This window comes from Sander vitreus, chromosome 7, assembly GCF_031162955.1.
Source record: "Sander vitreus isolate 19-12246 chromosome 7, sanVit1, whole genome shotgun sequence".
In the NCBI taxonomy this organism is placed as follows: domain Eukaryota; kingdom Metazoa; phylum Chordata; class Actinopteri; order Perciformes; family Percidae; genus Sander; species Sander vitreus.
The window spans coordinates 12444966-12467193 of NC_135861.1; the positions used below are offsets into that span (position 1 = coordinate 12444966).

Consider the following 22228-nt stretch of genomic DNA (forward strand, 5'->3'; position numbering starts at 1 on the left):
TAACAAGTCTTATAATGTCAATGAAAAGGGCCCATATAAAGGAACATGAATAACGTGAAAAGAACGATATGAGGTTCAATGCAGACGTTCTTTTAAAAAATGTTTGAATAATAAAAATGGATGTTATGGCAAATTAGGTTCAGACTTATAGCTAGCTACAATAGGCTACAATAGCCATCTCTTATTTTCTCTGGTTTCCAGCTTAACATTCAAATGAGACATTTAATGAAAAATAGGCCTACGCCTTCTTGTTCATTCAGAGGTTGCAGGAATGAAATGACTTGTTAATATTCAAAGCAAATGTGCAACATGCAGAAGCAGTTTTCGCTCTGTCAAAATGCCGACCTCTTTTCCATGAATTATTTCTTATTGCGGTTCACTCCCACGGCCACGGAGCGTCTGACCCGCGCACGAGCCTGTGCTGTCGGGAGCGCGCAGCAATCATGCCTCATACGTCGCACGCCTCGCCAGTGTCGGAAAATACTAAAAGACAATCGTCTTTTACCTAAAAAAAATTAACCGCTCTTTTAGCCCTCGTGTGGTCGGCTTCGTGGTGAAGAAGCTGACATATTTAACCAACAACTCGTTCATAATTTGTCTTGTTTTTCTTCCGTCAATGTGACAAAGAGGGCAACAAGATACAAGAGGAGTAGGCTACAGCTGTGGTGATGTGGTGTTTCAGGGCTCATCCTTCATTTCGCAGGTCATTCCTTTAACTTGATGCTGTCGACACTCACTGTTCAGTTTGGGGATGTAAACGCGAGGAAGCCACTTTAACGGACCTGAACTGGTGTGACTCAACGAGTGCGTTCATGCCCCTAAAGAATGAGTCCGTTAGGAGCCTGAAACGTCTTGTGAAAGGTAAGATGAGACTCACACAGCTGATTTATAGCTAATAATGTCAGTGATTATGGCTCATTTTGATAGGTGGAAGACAACGACGAGGCTTCATCCAAACAGGTGGTATCCTGCAGCACGAGCAGCTCAACTGATGAAAGAAAAAAATAAATGAACATATTTGAATGAAAACGTAACATTCCTGTGGACCTGCCGTGCAAATCTGACCTACTTTGGAGATTGCATTATAATCAAATTGCGTGGCAGACCAGTGCGGATGAGGAAGTGACCTAATGGAAATATTGAATTACAAATAGCCTACAACATAGCCTACTGTCTGTAACTGAGTGAGTAGCGTGTTTTACAATACATCTGTGGGGTAGAGCTGCTTGATGTGGGATTAGAAATTACCAAGATTAGATACCGAGTTAACACTGTGTTACTACTAGCCAGGAAAAGCAGTACCAGCACCAGTAATTGGAACAGAGAACCCAGATCGTGTACTTACATTGACCATAGGCAGATTCTGACACAAGTTGTATATCCTGCAATCACAAAGCTTATCATACAAGAGGGACATGCTAATTTCTGCAGGCAATTTCTGCACTGTGTTGAGCACAACCTTAGCACAGCTTTACACCTCCACTTTTTAAATTTGGAATAAAGTGTGAGTATAGGCACATATTGACACCTGCCATGACAGGATCGCTCACAGTGATGATGGACTTAACCAGCCATAACTGATACTGATTTACAACTCCCACACTAGGCCAAAAGATTTACCCATATACTTCCAACCAATCACTTTTTTTTTACTATGCATAATCCTATTTTTTCAACAAAGAAATGCAACATGATTATCTTTATCAGCTACATTTGTACTAATTCTTGACAAGAACTCCTGACTTGATTACAAGTGAAGTAAGATTAGAGAGTTATATCTTAGCTTTTAGAGAGAGTGAAGTCAAGTTAATTTATATATGGTGTCAACACTTTACTGTAGCCCATGATAATGATGACAAAAGGCAAAGAATGAGCAGTTGATCCTGAATTATTTTAATGTTTCCCATTAGAAAAGTCACAGCAGAAGTAGACGAGAGAGTAGATTACATGCAGTCGCAGGTCAGAAAGTGGCCATGCAAGCCAATGATCACCTTCACTGCTCAGAGAAAGTGCCGTAGCCTACATGTGACAATTGCTGCTACACCACAAAGCCTCACAACAGATCTCAGCGTTTCACGGGACATTTGTGACATTTTGTTTGTCACACGTTTGGCTCCATCATTTTGTGACCGCGTTAGCCAGTGTTCACACTCTTCTCCTTTTTTTACTCAACATTGAGTCTGCCTTCCCTTAGACAGCATCATATGGTAATGTGGCATGAATGACGATGAGAAGAGTATTAACAAAAAAATAAAAAATTCATTAATAAATAATCTACCACCTTAATTTACTTAAATTCAATGCCTGTTTACGATACTAACTCTACACCGTCTGCCATATGGTGCTCAGTGATCCAGCTACAGTCATAGCTGGAGGTAGCTTAGTCTAGCTTTGCCAGACCCTGCTCCAAAGTGCGCTGGAGGAGGGTCTGGCTACTCCACATAGCATTCGGGGATGGGAGGAAAACGTGCTCTGGTTTATTGGCATTTCTTTAAACCAATCACAATCATCAAAAGCCGCAGTGCCGCTGCAAAATAGGCTCGGAAGGAACTTGTTTCGGTGGAACGTGTACGTTTAAAAGTTGTTTTAGTCATGCAACAGAAAACTCAGATTGGACAGATAGTCTTGCTAGCTGTCTGGATTTACCTTGCAGAGATCTGAGAAAAGGTTAACCGTATCCTCATAAATCAATCGGAGTTTAAAATGCCAACACAAAGGAAGTCCAAGGCAAAGGATATCCGGCCGAAATGAGTGAAATCCAGCTGATTTTCCGGTGGCAACGGAGCAATCCCGGAAGGGAAGTGGAACGTCAAGGATATAGACTAGAGGTAGCTTAACATAAACAGGAGAGAGACTCTAGGGTTGCATTTGTGATGGAAAATTCAACTACTTACTCTGTGACAAGCTGGACACCCAGCAAAGAAAAGCACTTACAGTGTGCCTCAGTAACATCAAATAGCATGTTGGATTTTGGCTTGTGACCTTTTAATACCTTTTCCCTATTACTAAATCTGTGAGTAGGTTAGCATCTAATTGACACTGATTGCACCAGTACGGCTGGTAATCTTCCATATTTACTACAGCTTTCTGTTACTGGAAAATCAAGTGCAGGAAGGGAATTATGGAAATCACAGAAGTTATGACAAATCAGTGCTGGGAGCTTGTTTTCTAATTACTGCACACAGTATTTAAGAAAATTATGCCAAGCTTGGTTGCAATAGTAGTTTTTTTAATGCATTCTCGCAGGCTCAACGAAAAATAGGCACTTTCTATGTCAAATGCAAGCAAAGTAGTATGAACTTAGTTGGCTTTTTAATAGACCAGCAAATTAAAACCGGTTTGAGAGTGTCTTTTAATGAGCTGCAATATAGGTTTTAAATGTTCTAACTAGGCCTGCACGATATTGAAAAAAACTTACATTGCGATATTTTTTTTCCCTGCGATATATATTGCGATATGAAAAAAAGACACAAGAGCTTTTTACAAGAGGACATAAATAGCCCCATTTAGAAATACTAAATCATTCTCAACTACTGGGATGATTTTGTAGGGGAGTGCATCTACAAAGAAAATAAAAATGAAAAAGGAAATTTTCTTATGTGAACCAGTCTTTGTTGAACTTTAATGCTTTACAAAAACCAAAGCAAGTAAGCGCTGTGATTACTCTTCTGAAGTGATTTTGGAGAGGGAAATTAGGAAGAAATACACTGGTTGACTGACATGACATCATTGTATTCATATAATATCAATCCAGGCTAAAGTGAATATTAATAATGCATGTTGCTTCCTCTAAATGTCAGGTTGTGGTCGACTAGCGGGGCCTGCTTTGGTTGTTTGATAAATTGATTAAAATTGATCATGATTGGTTTGCTGTGCATGCAGAGCCTGTATGTCACACTCTTGCAACAGACTGTGTATCCAAGAGCATTTAAATCAGTGTAAATCACGTTATATCAGACACAGACTGCTGTTGTAGATTAGTGTTACGTTTCCAGCGTCGCAGCTCCGAACCATAACGTTAATTGGGACAGACGCCTTTTTTCTTTAGGCTAACTATGTTAGCTTTAGCCTGACTAGTAGCAGCTTTCTGCGGTGAAAAATGGCCGGGATATGTCGTGATTTAGTTTGTCTTTGCAGCGAACATAAAACACTGACTACTGTAACTTCACTACCCATGGAGAAGCATGTGCATCACTGTCAGCAGCAGCTGCCGCTTACGGTACTTTTCTACACACGGGAGAGCCTCACTTCCCATAACAAACCCCCCCTCCCCCGTCCGACTAACGTTACGTCACATGACCACCTGTCTTAAAGGGGAAGGGTCGGCTGGTAACAATCATGGAAAAGGAGAACGGTGAAAGTTTACTTTTTTATCAAGTAGCAAAGAAGTTGTAGCGTCAACATCGCAACGTCCTGCGATGTTACTATCGCGCATGCGCACATCGCGATGTAGACGATGAAACAAAATATGGTGCAGCCCTAGTTCTAACTGTGGAAGAAAATGGCCATTGAGGATGTCTTGATGGAAGACCACAACACACTAAATTTAACTGCACTGCAAAAGCCAATTAGAGCTGGAGTTTTAGATTTCTTTATTAATGGTTATGGTTCCTTGTAAAAGTACGTCAGAGCATAATGATATTGTTATTATTTGATGGCTATTTAATCAGTGCTACTTAATCTAGTGCTATTTGATATGTTTAATTCATGTTACACCAGTGTGACATGTGCTTGAATCAGTGTTTGCAGCCTTGTAGTAGTTCTGCTCATAGGAAGTTCTCGCCTAATCAAACCCGATTCATTAATGACTCATGGATGCTTTCATCACCTTCCCATTCTCAAATAATGGGCTGTTGTTTAAAGTATTTTAATATATCTTGGTTTCAAAATCAATACTAAAACAATACTAAAATGTGTGATTCAAGAATGAGTTAAAAAAGACAACTGACTAAACGTATTGCTTTTTGTACTTGACAATTTTTCATGCTATGCTAGGGAGACTTTTTCAATAGTGAACCCATTGGCACATTGATCAGGGAGGTTTCCTAGCATTGAATAATTTGGCGGTTTGATGTAGAATCTCCAGCAGGCGGATATCGATTCAATACAGAAATTGTCTTAGCTTACCTCTCTTTACAGGAAGGTCAGAGGTCAAGGTCAGATGGAGCTTATTCATTTCTGATGGCTGTAGCTGATCGTGTTTCCATTTAGAGACTTCTGTGGCTGACACAGGGTCTTGAATCAGGGTCCTCTGGTCGGAGAGCAGGCTGCCAACTCACTCTGCCTCCCTGCTGTGCATTAGTGAAATGCTGTGATTAAACGGAAGGGGCATTTGCTCACAACATGTTATTGTTATTGTTTCAGTCCTTGAGTATGAGTGCTGTCTGGTGTCACATGCTGTAAGTGGATACTTTACAATGACAGAAGCTAAGCAGAGTTACTTACCACAGGAAGATCATTATACAGTATATGGAATGCACATTGTCATCTCCCATCAAAATTCAGAGCGCCATCAAATAAACTGGTCTTCCAAGACAATGTTTCAGTCATAGTTGAAAATATACCAGCTACTGCAAACTGAACATTGGCCTTTTGTTGCCCTAAATAGGCTGGAGCAGAATACTGATGTGGACAGAAATCTCTGGGAAAATGGATTAGCTTTTATTTTTTTTTCATCATGTTAAATATGAGTGTTTTACCCATTGAAAAGTAGACAGGCTGTTAATAGACTTAAAGAAGTAGCTGAAGTATTCTTCTTTCAATGAGGCTGGTTTGGGCAAACAAACCTCCAGTTCAGCATACTTAATAAAACTATTCTAGTGATTTGATATCTACTGTAGATAACCACACAAACCAGCAAATGATGCAGATGAAGTTAATAAAATGTACATCATGTTGTATTGGAATGCATATAATGTAGAAAACCTTCAAAAACAGCACAACATGTGACTGTAAATTGATGTCGAACATAATTTTTGGAATGAGAATCATACTGAACTGTAAAGTACTTTTTTGTCCATTTACCACAAGAAGTAAACGCTGTACCCCAGTAGAAATGGTTGTTTCCTGGTTTTGGTCCCGGTTGACAAAGGGCTGTGTCAAAATCACTCCGCTCAGTAAGGTCGCCTAATGATGATGTCATTACTGTAAAGCAGCTGACTCAAGGGGATCTTGGGAAATGTAGGGGCATTTAATGTGCCATTATCCTGTAATTAACACTTTAGGATATTTTTGTAAGTCCTCAGCAAGAGTTACATGAGCTCGATTTAAGAAATGATACACGAGGAGTGCTTGGAGACCAGGTCAGCAGTGCCAGTTTAATGCTTTATGGCGCGTTTATGCCACCTCGGAAAGACAGGGACCGCCCCCGTGATTACGTTGTTTTTCCGACTAACGGCGTTCACATGGTTAGGATGGTCGGGATGCGTGTTCTTCTTCTTCTGTTATATTGGCGTTTGGCATAACAACTTGTTGCATGACTGCCACCAACTGTTGGCCGTAGCCTAGAGCATCAGGTGTGTGAAAACCTGGTGAAAACATGGAGGCCACAATAATTTGCTGCTGTTTTCTATGCGAGCATACAAACAGCACATTGTCAGGTGTTTGTGTTATCTGCAGGACAACAAACGGGAAAGGACACGGATAAGGTGTTTTTTTATACATAGGCCTATTTATGAATAATTTGAAACATGTTATGTCTGTGTATGTTTCTCAGCAGAGGCGTTTGTCCACAATAAATAAGTTTATTGTCATTGAAATATGTTCAGTGAACGTCGCCTACATCAAACTTCAGTTGTCAACAACGCGTCACCAACTGGGAAACTCGGTTAGCAAAATCTGGCCCGAGTTTCCCGCCTCTAATTCCCACAGGAAGGGACGTGAATGATGACGTTTTCACTCGGAAAAACGTTTTTCCGATGTCCATGAACGCACGGTTAGTATGGTGTGAGTCACTATTTCACAATAAAATGTTATTTTATAAATATATAAGGGAAACATGCATTTAGTGTGATCCAAAGTTTGTTTTCTGCTGACATTTTCTTTACGACTTATGAAGTTGCTATGCAACATACACAACAAGAGATCTAGCCTGGTTCCAGTACAGTGGAGCAGAGTGCCTAATGTGGTGGGGGTTTACCAATGGCTGATCTTATGAAGTTATGATAAGGACATGTCAGGTATTGGTGACACAATAAGCCCTCTAGCTCTCATGTATATGAAAGAAGTCTGAAGGATTTTGACCAAAGTGGGAAGGCCATATTTTTGCTTGAAAGTTGGTCGATACCCGCTGCTTTTTATAGTTTGTAATACTACGCTTAACATAAATTATAATGAAGTAGGTAGACATGATGTATGAGGCCATACAGTAGGAAGGCACTCCTGGAAATGACGACTCAACAGATCACAAGTGGGAACAACAAACAAACAAACAATCCTTTTTTGACTGTGTGTTTGGGACAAAATAGCACTGTTGAGTAATTTGGAAAAATCCAAAGGCATCTAGTCTTCCTTTATTCCAGGAATACATCTGTCTTAAAAAGTTAAACCAACGGTTCTAAAGAGGTCAAATTGTCAGCCTCCTGCGTCTTAAAGAGGTTAATCACCTTCGTTGTCAGAGGTATCTTATTTCTGCAGGACAGTGGGCGAAAGCCGATCCTGCTGATCATTTGTCACCCAAGGAGGAACCTCTCCTGGACTCTCATTGATAACTAGATAATGAGTGCTCACTAAAGATGAGTAAGATTGATAGTGTTTTGGCCTCCGAAGGCCATTGTAATCCCTCACAGGATGAAGGAGAGCTCTTCACCAGCACTTTGTGGGTGACCGTGCGAACTGTAAATATCTGATGAAATGGTGGCAAGGTTTTGTATTATATTTCATACACATAATTATATTATTATAAATATAATATTTAATAACCTTGTGAAATTTCCATTAAACCAATACCCAAAGATAATTGATGGCATTCATCAACTACCCCACATGCATGCAGCAGCCTGCTTTTTTTTCTGGTACGACATTAGGCCAAGGTGGCTGATATTCACTCAACTGCAGTAAATACCTGAACGGTGAAAAAACCATGTGATGTCTGAAGTATCTGAAGTGACATTTGAAATGTTGCCCACTGGTTCGCCATTCAGCTCTATTTGGCAGTGCTGATGGGACCTGGGACCAGCAGTCAGGGCTGAGGCAACCAAGACGCCTGGCAACCAAGCACACTCGCCACAAAGCATGTTCCTCTCTCGTTTGTTGCTTCTTAAAATCGCCACCAAGATACACATATACAAGAAACAAAGTCAGCTACAATCAGACCTTAACTTGGAACTTTCTTAGAATTATGCAAATTAAAGTATACCGAAGACTTCAGATGTTGGCTTATAGTAAATCAGGCTACATGTTCTGATCATGGGTATAATGATTACCTGATCAACATTTTAACATGCAGTAAGAGTAACACAGATGTGGGTTTGTGACCAGAAAGTTGCCTGTTATAAACTATGGATCATGTTTATTCATTTATTAGGATCACCTTTAGCTGCTGAGTACAAACTTTCATGATTTAGAAACATAAACAGAAAATAACATTACAGAGCAGTAAACAAAGGGAACTGATTACAGCCAGAGAAAATATGTTTAGAGACGAGAAACGGAATTCATTTAACTATAAATCAGACCGCAGTGTATTCGATATTTTAGATGTTTTGTAATTGCTTTTAAGTGGGAGAGGGTAATGAATGGTCTTCCCTGACATTCCCTGTATAAGGCACTTAACCCTCAAAGCTGTAGAGGACTATACTTGCACTGGACAGCTTCCTAGCATTGAGTGTTTGTAACTGTGTAAATGTGAAGCCGCGTGCAGCTGCTGCTGCTGTAGAAAACCGTACCCACTGACTTAACCTTCAAAGTAAAGCACCTGTCATCTGTAAGCAGAAGATATGTAATATTAAACACTGAGGCCATGCTCTGGGGAAAGCTGTGCAGCCTCCCAGGACAGAGTATTTTCCTCTCTGTCAGCTCCAGGGATGAGTTGCTGGTCAGGCAATAAGACCCCATGCATTACACCTGTCAGCAGGGAGCTTATAAGAGAGGTCCACTTCCTCCATCCACTCTAGCTCCTGCCAATTTGAAGCTGAGCGATGTCAGCATTACACATGAACACCAGCTTTCACTCTGTACCACACCCAACACACTGACCAACATTGTGCTGATGAGCATTAGAGCCTTGAAAATCATCATGTTCCTTGGAGCAGGGTTCCATGTAGTTATTGGTCTGATCTCATTCAGACACACTGTCATCCATTTAGGCATTGTTTCAACCAATAAATCTGTTTCTATGCCTGCCAAAATATGTCTAGGCACATTTCCTCTCTGTATCTCAGCTGATTATAGTTTGAGATGAAGAACGAAAAAAGTGTTTGGTCCCTTTTTTGAGCAAAATGTGCAAAGTGATAAAATAGTCATCCAGGAGACGAAAAAGCACAGTTCCCTACGCAGCAGTTTTCAGCGTACAGCTTTGTAAATGGTTTTGTACAAGCACGCTGTTGGCTCTTTTGTTTACATTGACAGATACATTATAGTGAATGACTTATGCTGTGCCTAAATATGAAAAAAGAAATGCATATTGAAACTATGTACTATATTTTTTAACAAGTTTTGTTTGTTTACCTATATAATTGCTATTTGATATGCTACTCCGAGACATAATTTTGCAAAAGTTAATCTCAGCAATTTATCTCACTATATTGTAAAACCGTGAAAACATTAGTGGTACACTTGTTAGGAACTAAAGCACTTTAAAAAAAATTTACCTTTGCCATCACAGCTTGCACCCAAATGCATCATTTCCGTCATTTAGAATTGTAAGCGAAGATTTAATATAACCTGATTTTTTTTTTTTGGGACAAAGTCTTTAGCTCTGTTGTTGTCATAGTTATAATAGAAAAAGAAACAAGCATTGTTTGATGGCAGAAGTTTAAGAAATCCATTATATCTTGTTCCACGGCTGATCGTTTCATCAGGTCAAAATATAAATTATTTACTGTACTTTTGCTCTAAGATGATTTTTCATGTTTGGATGGAAACAGTTGATTTAGGCCAGGGAAAGTACAAAATGAGTAATTATTAAAACGCATTTAAAGCTATACCATGACACATTTCTGTTTCCTAATCTACCTTGTATCAACACCTCAATGAATCTGTGCCACTCTGTTAACATTCAACATCTCGGTGTTGAAGAGAGAAAGTCTATACAGCCTGTGCAGATTTCCCCTGTGTAGAGGACAGATTTGGCTTAGAGGCCCAGGGGATTGTGGGTGATGGAGCTGTTAGTTCCACTATGGTTAGAAAGCCCATTAGTCAAGCGTTAGAATAAAACCAGTGCTACAACTAGCACTATAACTACTGCTGTTCCTGTTACTACCACTAATACTCCTACAACAACAACTACTACTACTACTACTACTACTACTTCAACTGTATACTCTTAGTGCTACTCATACATAATTGCTATTACAGCAATACTTCCTTAAAGCTGTTATTAACATATTTGAATTACTGAATAAAAGTACTGTATCTTGTTGTGCCCAGCAATATAGTTTGTGTAATTTCTGTAATTAAGCGTCATTGTTTTCAATTTTTTTACAGTTTTAATTGAAAAATACCAGAGTACATTAGTTTAACCTGATTTCCACCCGGATTTTAACAAAGTTCTTGCATTTCCAGTTCATGGCATCAGAGTTAAACCGTTTTTTTTTTTACTTGTGGTAAAGTCAGCTTAGAATACGGTAATGAAGGGAGAAAGTGAAGAGAAAAATGGAGAGAAAATGCAAATGAGCAGTTGATTATAATCCAGAAACCTTCAGTTAAACCAAACAAGCAGTTAAACAACAGAGCGTTTGCGCTACATATGCTTTGAAGGGTTTCTAATAAGGGTTAGTAATGAGCTACAGCGCTGTGGAGATAGCTCTGGCGATGCAAGACTAGTAATGAGAAACTCTTTAGTGTCAACCTGAGTCTAAACAAAATCTCCTTAGCTGTTACAGCGAGTATTTACACTATGTGCTCTTTTTCACACTAAAAGCTGCTGCAACTGTTGTAACACACTATTCAATGAGCTGTTTGGCTTTAAGCCTGGAGACTTGTATTAAAGCTCACAAATGTTAAGAGTAAGATTGTCTCTCTAAAACCTTAAACTGACAAATTAAACTACACAAATTGACCTGCTGACATTTGGGTGGGAGTTACAATCAGCCAGACATAATTGTCAAAAATATTGTGCATCAAGTCCTTAAACCTTTGCCTTTTTACTAGCGTTATTCATGATTTACCTAACCACAACCATACCACTGTTGCCATGCCCGAGATATTGTAGAAAGCAATATTAAAAAAAAAAAAACGTTGGCATTGAATGTAAAAAAACGTCAATGAACGTAATCCAGGGTTTTGCAGGATCTTGCAATATCAACGTTTGCGTCTGGTGATAGGGTTGATTTAATTTGTGTTAGTATTATATTTGATTAGTATGTGTCACTAGGTTTCTGTTTCAGTTGCCAGCTTTTCTTGCTTTTTTTTCATCCAAATTACTCGAGTGGAATGTGGTGAAGTTTAAATTTGACACTCAAAATTGGATGTTAAATAAGATTCTCTGAATCCAATTTTGTAGTCTAGTCTGGTGTGTTATTTCGGATTGTATTGCGGAGTTAACTCCCATTGTAGACTAAATTAACTGTGTAGCACAGCACATGGGTTTAGGTGCATTTTAATCAACTGTTCTTGCATGATTTGGCCTGGTTAGTGCTGCTTGGGGAGACAGGCTGTCTTAATTAAATTTTTGTCAGAATGAAGAATTTCAACTAGCATTAATGTGTATCAACAGAACTGGTAAGATGCTGGAGAATCATGTTGACTCTACATAAAGGCTGGAACAATCACGATGACAAAGGGGCAAAAGATGCATCAAATTTGACCAGTTAAAAATACCATCCATGTGTTGTTTGTTTGAACGGTTTCCATGGTACCTCCAGCTGTTCCCAGAGGTAGAAAAGCCCCAGTTGCTTGTAAACATCCTGGAATAACCTTGTTAGACCTAATTTCAATTTCTTGTATTAATTGAAAGCTCCTATTGTCCCTCTTGAGCCTCATGAGTCGCCCAAGCAGAAGGGTTAAGAGTACCTTTTCCACTGCTCTCTGCCTACGTTAGTACATTACAAACAAAGCTGGATGAATAGAAAAGGGAATTGTTTTGGTATACTGTGCAAATATTTTGGTAATGAAGCACATTGTTGGGACAATTCCTTCACGGTTATTGAAATGTTTGTTATTTTTAGTTAGATGACTGGTGTTTGGCTTACCTCTGTGGCCACTGTGCACGCATCAGCGAGCCTCTCGTCTTACGTTTTTGAACATCTCACACATCATCACCCTCGAGTGTGTGCACGGCGCGCCGAGCCAATGCCGATTAAGTACAGTACTTGAGTAGATGTACTTTCCGCCACTGGTTTTTAAAGTTTTTTTTCACTGAACTGCTATAAGTAACACTATGAGAGCATTGACAGTGAACCAAAACAGAAGAATTGCGGGCTGGAAGACCAAAACAATGAGCTGAAAGTTGCTATAAAGCCCGTATTGCTAGAGAGGAACTACAAAACCCGGTGATAATTCTCTGTGAGTTCATCACTGTGAGCGACCCCTTTCACACACAGCTAGTCATGTGATGACTACTTGTATATACCTGCAGCCACTAGACTATACGTATTCCCAGTTTCCACGTTTTACAATACTGACGTGAAAGAGTTTAATGGAAAAAGTGTTAAAGGGGTTGGTAACATTCAGTGTTTATTTCAGCTGTGCTTTTCTGATCACCCATGGAGCTGAGTGAATTTATTTCACAAATTCACTTAACAGTTACCTATACAGAAGATATACAGTAAATGCATTAACAGAAAAGGGTCAGGGTGACACAGTAAAGCACATTTTCACTGTGGGGAAGATGGAGAGGAGGTGTGGGATAATCAACAGAGGGAATTCAGGTGCTGTAATTCTGGCAGCAGCTGTCTGTGAGCTATATGAGAAGGTGAAATTATGTTTTGTGAAATAACACTGAAGGCTGTGAGGGAGCTAGTGATCCACTCTGGGTCTAATACCTGAAAATGCATTGAACTGGGACTGCCTGAGAGTCGCACATATACTTCTCAACTGCGTAACTGTTTGGTCTATTCTCGTTCTCACTATGACCAAATTTAACTCCTCATTAGGGAACCCTTCTGTTCCTTCACTGGAGTCTAAAGAACTTGTGTTTACTCTATGGTACTAGTTTGACAAAGATGGCATTCCTGCATCTCTCTTTGTTGCTCCTAAAAACAACATATTTAACGTATTTTCCAGTATTTTGACACTGTTACTATGTTTAGTGTTTGACTCATGTGAGTTTTCAGTCTACAGTCAACAGTCCATCCCAACCACCCGGGGATTCCTAGATTAAGCCTATGAATCATTCTTTTTATATCCCAGCCTGGTTTAAGGTGTATAACACTTTTTAATAGTGTGTTGTCTTTGATCTCCATAGTGAAATGTTGCTTTATTCACTTTTTTTAAATCTATTTTTGTGTTTGGTTTGTCTAGGTTCACACTACAGTATCATAATTGAACGACTAGAGTAGCATTTTTATTAAACAGTTAATTTTTTTTAGCAGCAGGGAGATCACAACAAATCCACATTAAGTCCCTTTAACTTGAGCTAAGTATGATGGTATTACGTTGTATGATGTTATTGGAAGCTAGGAACACAGACGAATGAGATAAATATTCTATAATAATAATAAGGGTCAGTCCAGACTGTGGTTTGCCTTCCATTCATTCAGTTATTCTTGGCTTTCCAAGAATGAGACACGGCTGCCTGTCAGATGTAATTTTGGCATCATTTCCAGTAGTAGGTGTGTTGATGTAGTCTCATTATTGAACTCCTACCAAACTGTGCCACATTTTGCTTGGAACAGAAGTGAGACTTTGTAAGTGTTACTTGTTGTTCTCCCCTGACCAAACGGTTAAGTCACTACAGTTTAGGCACTTCTGCGTGAATATGCAGCTTCTTTTTGAGCCAGCAAAATATTTCATGATGTGTTTGCAGGACCACCTCCTAATTCATATGGTTACACAGGTCCTGAGGAGCGCATAGATGCTGCTTCATAACCTTCTGTATTAGCACTACTGGATCTGATTGGCTGAGGGATGTTTAGGGTGCCATTGGAGAGAAGAGTGAGAGAGGAGGATTAGATCAGTGGAAATGAGAGCAGGGTGATGATGACAGGGTTCTTGTCATTTCCAGTGTCCCCTCTTAGGGGCCTTGCCCACAGCACATCAGTGTTTGGACAAGCCAAAAGACAGGAAATAGATGTGACAACACGCACCAGCTGTGCCAAGCATTTTTCACTCCACAGTGGGGGAACCAAAGTCATCCTCTTCTGATTATTCTCTGGCTGAAGCTGAGTTATGCTGAAAATGACCCATACAAACTGACCAAAACTGTAGCAAGCTATTTTTTTTGTATGTGTTCTTTTGACTCCTTGTTACAGGATTGCATAAGTTGTTGAGTCACCGTCTTTACGGATTAATATGTTGATTATTTAGAATAGTTATTTAGTCTATAAATTGTCAAAAATAAAAATACGCATCACAATTTTGAAAAGCCCAATGTGAAGTCTTTCTTGTTTTGTCTGTCCAAAACTCTCAAAAGATATTCAGTTTACCTTGATCTAAAAGCAGAAAATCTTCACAATTAAGAAGCTGGATGTTTTGTGTTTTTTGCTTGAATGAATGACAAATAATGAATTGATTGTTAAAATTCTTGTCACTTAATTTCTTTGATGGACTACTGGATTGGTTGACTAATTGTTTCAGCAGCACTAACTGTTTTTTTTCAGGAGCATCGTATAGGTTTGCATTTAATTATTTCTGATATTTCGTAGCAGCTCTGCTGACTGATTACTGTTCTGTCTTAGTCACATGAAATTGATAGCTTTCAATAATAACAGCAATAGTTAAACTGTTGTAATTAACATTACCCTATTACTGTAGTTCACTAGGATGACGGTTTTGTATAATGAAGGATTATTTTGAAATGGACTGCCTTATATAATTTTCTTTACATCCACTGTCTCTGATCACTGTGTGCTTTCTCTTCCCCCTCTCCAGCCACAGGCTTGTAAGGGAACTGGCCCGACCCTTTCACCCTCCCCCTCTAACATCTCACTGTGTCGCACCACTACCATGTCCTTACCCTGCTGTGGCCATCCCATGGAGAGTGCACGCCCACCCAGATAGGATGCCTGCCTTGCCCAACGTCCTGCATCCCCTCCTGCCCATCACCACCTCCTCCTTCTCCTCGGGTGTACCTGCTCTTGCCAACAGTTCCTTGCGGCCCCCCAGGTTCCGCCCTGACTCGCTCCAACATGGTGGATGAGGTACCCACCATGAAGGATGATGTGATCAACGCCAACACGCTGGCTTGGCTGGTCTGCTCGGGCGTGTCCATCCTGGCCAACACTTGGAGCATCCTTAGCGTCAGTGCCAAGCAGAAAAAGTGGAAGCCGCTGGAGTTCCTCATCTGCACCCTGGCAGGCACGCACATCCTCAACATGGCCATCCCCATCACCATGTACTGTGTCATAACGCTGCGCCGTCAGCACTCCAACTACGAGTGGAACGAGGGTCTGTGCAAGATGTTTGTCTCCACCTTTTACACTCTCACGTTGGTTACTTGCTTCTCCGTCACCTCGCTCTCTTATCACCGCATGTGGATGGTGCGTTGGCCTGTGAACTACAGGTAAGACACTTGAGTCTGTTGTTCATAAAATAAAAATGTAATTGTTCTGTTTTTGCCTGTTCAGATTACACTCTTAATTTAGGTGGGAGCATTTTCAAAGGGTAATTTCACCCAAATTACAAATGTATATATTGCAGTATCTACACAGGTATCATACCACAATGCCTATATTCAGGTTTTGAGATATGTCTCTGAGATTTCTGGCTTCGGCCCATTACAGTAGAGGTGAATGGGATTTTGTTTGTGGTGCTCACAGCATAAAAACTAATCTTTCCTGAAACAATATCCTGCCTAGAAGAAGAAGACACACTTTATTAATTACAGAGGTTCAATGTTTAAAATCAATGTGTTTTACTAATCTAGATACTGTAGATACCTTTTTTTTTTCATAGATTCTGATAGGTTACAGTACTTTGTCTTTTTTTACATTCAATCATGCATTTTTCCGAAATTTGTAGCAATAGAAATTGTACAAAGACATTTTAAATTATATCCCCCTGCAAGACTGCAACACACATCTGCCAAAGCCACCTTGAAAGACAACATTCTGACATTTTAAGCGACACATTTTGGTGCCCTCGCTGCATTTCTGAGCAGATCCCTTAAATGGGATGGGGCCGCAGTTTAGATTAGTGTCACCTGTCAGCCTGTTTACCTCAGTTTTTGAGAGGGATGCTCTGCATCAGGTGAGACGTCTCTCCTGCCAACACATCTACTGTTTGCAGTTATTTGGGGTAACACCATGTAAAACCCTCTAGACTGAGCATCCGCCTGCTCTAGCATCCAGCTTCATCTGGCTCCTCACAACAAGTGATATTACGAAGTAACACTGAATAATAAAAGACCAGGTTCACCTCCCATTAACAGCCAGAACCCTGCTGCAGTAACACCATTTTGGTCTTGTTAGACTCCCAAGACATCTGCTGTTGACACGTAATCAGATGTTCTGAACATTGCTGCTTTCTTTGAAACAAGATTTTGATGCTATTTCTGTCTGTGTTCAGGAATGCACAAGTGCTGCTTTAACATAACCTGTTCTGATGATTATTAAGAAGCAGCCATTCTTGTCTTCCTTTAGGATCCAGTGCTTTTGGCTACTGTTTGATGATTTGAAGCACACCTCAGAGGTCTTGGCTTTGTTATTCATAGATATATTCTGCTCATCAGGTGCAGAACAATCACTTGCACATGAATGCATTTGTAGAGCAGATACTGTGGCAAATACAGGCCAAGCACATGAAATTCATTTTTGCACAATACAAACAAGCTACTATAAGCGTTATTGAAATGGTGCAGAAACTAGTGCTGTGGTACATGTGGTGAAGATCAGTATTCTGTTGCCTTGCTCTTCCTCCTCTGCTGAAAAACAAAGTGATTTTACTTCCTGTGGCATCAGACCTGCAGATGCACAGCCTATAGTCAGTTTGGCCAATTCTGCAGATAAGCAGACGTTCAAATAAGATATGCAAACTTCCTTTTAAATCAATGCTCAATCTTGCTATCTAGAATATTGCTTGTGCAGCTGTCATTATTTGCTGATGCCCACACAGAGATATCAGGCTTTACTCAAATGCTTTTATCTCCATCATCTGTTCTCACTCATCTGACAATATTCTCCCTCATCTCCTGTTTGGAAACATTGCCTTTCCTCTCCACAGCTCCTCTTCTTGTTTCCAAGTCACTTTTAACAATGATATGGTGGACCGATAGCCCAGGTGATGCACCGTGTAATTGCTGTTCATCTTTCATTTAAATCGTTCCATGTTTGCCCTGCTGAGGTAGCATGGCTGCCTTGTCTCTGACGTTAACACACACCGAAGGCCTGAATTATGAATTCCAACCTTGTACCTCGGCAGCTGCTCTCATCATCCTGCGCTCACTATCTTTTAGGAGCTTTTTTCCATCGCAACACTCTCTCTGGTAATAGATTCAAGCAGCTTGGTGACGTAATGTCCCCATCATACATACCCCAGGCACATTCAGGAAAGGCTAGCATAATTACTCACAGTGACAACAAGCCCTACTTGTCTTTGGACAAAGCCATAGTGCAAATATAGAGGCTACTCCTGCCCCCTCTGGGCCACTCATAGTGTCAGTGCATGGAAGCTAATACATTACTAGTTACAAATATTTGTAACTAGATGAATTTTATATCTAGCCAGTGCTCCTCCAGAGGATTTTATTGAGAGGAAGAAGAGGATAGGCGACATGTGCTTTGGCTCTTTTAAGGGAGACAGATTGGGTTTCTTGCCCAAACTCTTTCTGGACAACTGACGGACACACAGAGAATTTACTGTGTTCCTTCTCAACACAAATGAATCAGCAGAGGTAGATTTATGCAAATTGTCTACATGTCCCTTCATTAGTCCATTATTATATCCACTTTTAATGGATGCCAATTTATAGATGCTGGACCTAAGTGAGAATTTTGTTTTTTTCAAAAGCCAATTTATAGACTTTATGTACGTTTTCTACAAGCTAAAAAAAAATGTTTTGGCCTCTGTATGATTTGTGGCTGATGCCTTAACACACCTTAACACAACTTTAGTGCAAATGTTTTGGTAGGATAGCAAAGTCTTTCCTCAATTATTGGAAATGAGAACACCAGTAACTGTCTGCCATATATTTAGATGTACATATATGCTGTTCCAAACCTTGAAAAGTGCCACACAGCCAGAGGACACAAACACATTCAGCAAATTGCTCGACTGTAAAAATTACTTGGAGGTGAGAGGAAATGGAAATCACTTCGTGCTGAAATAGACCTAGCTGACAAATAGACCGAGGGTCGTGAAAAGCAATCTTTCAGCAAAACATTAATTTTTCCTCCATTTAACTCCAGTTTATCTAAGTGATGAATATGTGGGATAGTGCTTTTTCAGCTTATATGTCCCATGTGCAGATCTGATGTGAAGGTTTGAATTATTTAATGCCACATACTGTGAGTTCACACACAGATGAGTGGTGTGAGTTGGTGCTATGAATACTGTTAGGGGCCAACCTTTCACAATCTCCTAATTTTGTCCCTTTTTATAGGTTTCACTCGTTTAAAGCTTTCATTTTTGAAGTTTGGTTTTAAACATATACTTTCAGTATCTGTGGTCCAAGCACCTGCACAGTTTGTATTATTGTTCCTAGCAGAAGTATTATCGTGACATTTCAGATCAACTAGTATCCGAGTCAGGGTCCACAGGTTTAACACTCTTATGAGTTACAGGACATACACAGCAGAAAAAATGCCACAGCCCATTTTAAGGCCTGACAGCAGTTCAACTTTAGCGTGGTTGACACCAGACCCTTCTCAGTTGTAACTGAAAGTGGGTCTGGGCAAGCTTCATTCACAGCCCATTTCCAAAGGGGCATCACCAACGGACGCCGCTCAAATGCCTCTGGGCGCAATTGGATAGTCCTTCAACACAACAAAAAGCTACTTGCTGTCGCTGTGCTATCGACATCGTGTAAAGCCCGCCTCAACGGTTGTGATTGGTGCCTCGATTTGGAAAAATTGGAAATTGGACTGACTTGCAGAGCAAATCTCAAATTTGCCGGAAGTTTGTCAGGGTTTTCCCGGGCTAGTTCAACTTAATTCATGCTAAAATCTGTGGTTCTGCTTCCAGGTTGAGTAACACCAAGAAGCAGGCAGTGCACACAGTGATGGGCATCTGGATGGTCTCCTTCATCCTGTCCACGCTTCCAGCAGTTGGTTGGCACGACACCATCGATCGCTTCTACACCTCTGACTGCCGATTCATTGTGACGGAGATTGGTCTTGGCTTCGGTGTGTGCTTTCTGCTGCTGATCGGTGGCAGCGTAGCCATGGGTGTGATCTGCATCGGCATCGCTCTCTTCCAGACCTTCTCCATTCAGGCAGGCCACAAGGCTGACAAGAACAAGTTCAACGTCCCCACCATAGTGGTGGAGGATGCCCAGGGGAAGCGCAGATCATCCATCGATGGATCGGAGCCGCTCAAGACGTCACTGCAGATCACCTACCTGATCAGTGGAATCGTCTTTATCTACGATTTCCTGACTGGCTTCCCCATACTGGTGAGTACACTGCCTAAACATGATTCCAGTTAATGATAGAGCTGCTCTAAGAACTAGGGGTGGTACAGTTCATGAAAAAACATCCGAACCGCTCGGTTCGCATGTCTCGGTTCGCATGTCTCGGTTCGCATGTCTCGGTTCGCATGTCTCGGTTCGCATGTCTCGGTTCGCATGTCTCGGTTCGCATTTCTCGGTTCGGAGCGTGTGTGCGTCGCACGGTTCGTCAGTACACTGTTAATGTGCACTAACCACTTACTGCCGTAGTGCCCACTTTCGACACCTATGTTAAAACACTTACTGGAAACGACGAGGGGGATGAGCGTGACAAACGCAACACATGGCAGCTGATTGGACGAACGCGTCACGTGGTTCTTGCTGCTCCCGAATTTCAAAACAGACTCTAATGGCGTCTCGTTCTGAATATGATCTCGTATTTTACGAAAATAGTTCACCGAAAAGTGTTTCTGAAAACATTTCTGTTTTTTTTTTGATCGACAAAGGTCAGTTTAAAAGATTTTCGTCAGATTTTGAGAGGCGCAGAGCCGACCGCTCCTCAGGTGGAGTGTGGAGTGCTGCAGGTCATGTCACATGCAGAAATGGTAACTGGGAGAGATAAGGAAGGCTGCCCGGAGTTGGAGGATGCGCCAGCGTCGTATATATAGTCTGGTGTGTGGGAACATTTTGGATTTCATGTTACCTATGATGACAGCGGAAATAAAACAATAGATAGAACTGCCATTGTATGCATGTATTGTGCAACATGCATTCAATATGCTAATTTTAGCTATATATCATATGCTGAAGTATATTTCTGGAGTGTTAAAGATTAAAAGAAAAACCGTGATACGACCCGAACCGTGGATTTTGTGAACTGTACCACCACTACTAAGAACCAACCAGTTAAAAGGTCTGGCTGATGTATAAAATATTCCAAATAATGGCATTTGTGTATTACCATGGGCTCCATCAAATTGGCCAACACGTCAAACTTCACTTGCAGATGTTGGACTTCTGGATCAGTTGTGACTGAGTGTGTGTGCTCTCACTGCATTCATCAGTGTTGTGTAAAATCTCTAGACTTTACGTAGCCCCAGATTGCGCCTCTCATGTCTTATCATGACATTATATTCACAGAGCTAAGCATCTGTTTTTCTAAAACGCTAATCCCCCATGATCTTTCAAAAAACCCAGAAGGCCGTTAAACAACACTGCCTGCCCATTTGGAGGGTATTTCCAGAACTCTTAAAGTCTCTTCTGCCATTTGGATCAAAATTTTTTTTGTCTTCTGCATAGTAAAATACTTTGTTCAGTTTCTTCCCAAGTTGCAACTGTATATTCTTTTCCAAACAAAAGAAACATCTATTTGCTTGTTTCATTTGACGCAAGAAAACTATAAATGCATTTTTATATTTGCCAATACAATTTACATTTTATAAATATAATACATAAATATTATAATCCAGATAATAAAAATATAATAGGAAAATAAAACCTTCAGTGTCTGTGATGTGTTGAACAATGAGACAATTATAGCCCGCAAAAAGTCCTGAGCACTTTCTAGTGTAGATTTAAACCTGACAAAATCGATTCATATGAAGTACTGTTTGTACAGTACACATATACACGCAGCTTGTGTTACGATAATGACTAACAGCTACTCGCAGTAAGAACTTGCATCTACAGTATTTTAATGGTAGTCTTTCAGATGGTGTGTGTGTGTGGAAAGAAACACAGAGAGATATGGCTGATGGCAGCCATTTTTGTGACCTCATCGTCACTCAGATAGTTTGCTTCGGGTGAGGAAGGTTAATTGAGTTAGCACTGGAGAGAGAGATGGTGAACAGGGTCAAAACAAAGGATTGGCTAGTGCCAGGCCCGCCATCAGGAATTATGGACAGGGGGACAACATTTTCCAAATTCAGCCCTTCATCCAACCAACTCCTTTGCATGGGCCGGGGTCATCTGTACCTTTTGAACCCCCCACTCCCCTCCTGACAGCGGGCATGGCTAGTGCTGCAGGTTCCCAGAACTAACATTGATCTGGGAACGCTTGCTTTTAGATTCTATGCACCATACATTTGGAATTAATGAATTGCATTTTAAAGCTTGATACTGTGGTTCCAAGTGGTCAATTCAGAAATCTAGTCAAAACATTGATTGAGTTTAGCTGTGACTGTTTTTCACTTGTTTTAATGTACTTATTGTATTATATTACTTAGATACTATTACATAGTATTTATTATGTTTTTATTATATCTTTGTAACTATAACAATTTACATTGTACATTACTATTGTTACAATTTTTATGTACTTGGGTCTCTCTGGAAAATGAGATCTCCATCTCAATGGTAATACCTGAT

The 22228-nt window shown here is 40.4% G+C and overlaps 1 protein-coding gene across 1 annotated transcript in view; it reads left to right on the forward strand.

Moving 5' to 3' along the window:
• The first annotated feature begins 350 nt into the window (after positions 1-350).
• The window catches only part of gpr153 (G protein-coupled receptor 153), a 36638-nt gene continuing 14760 nt past the window's right edge, over positions 351-22228 (forward strand). Inside the window, exons 1-3 of the mRNA XM_078254670.1 lie at positions 351-861; positions 15190-15820; positions 19438-19867. Coding sequence (XP_078110796.1) covers positions 15447-15820; positions 19438-19867 — 804 coding nt within the window. The 5' untranslated portion in view covers positions 351-861; positions 15190-15446. The remainder of the gene's footprint in view (positions 862-15189; positions 15821-19437; positions 19868-22228) is intronic.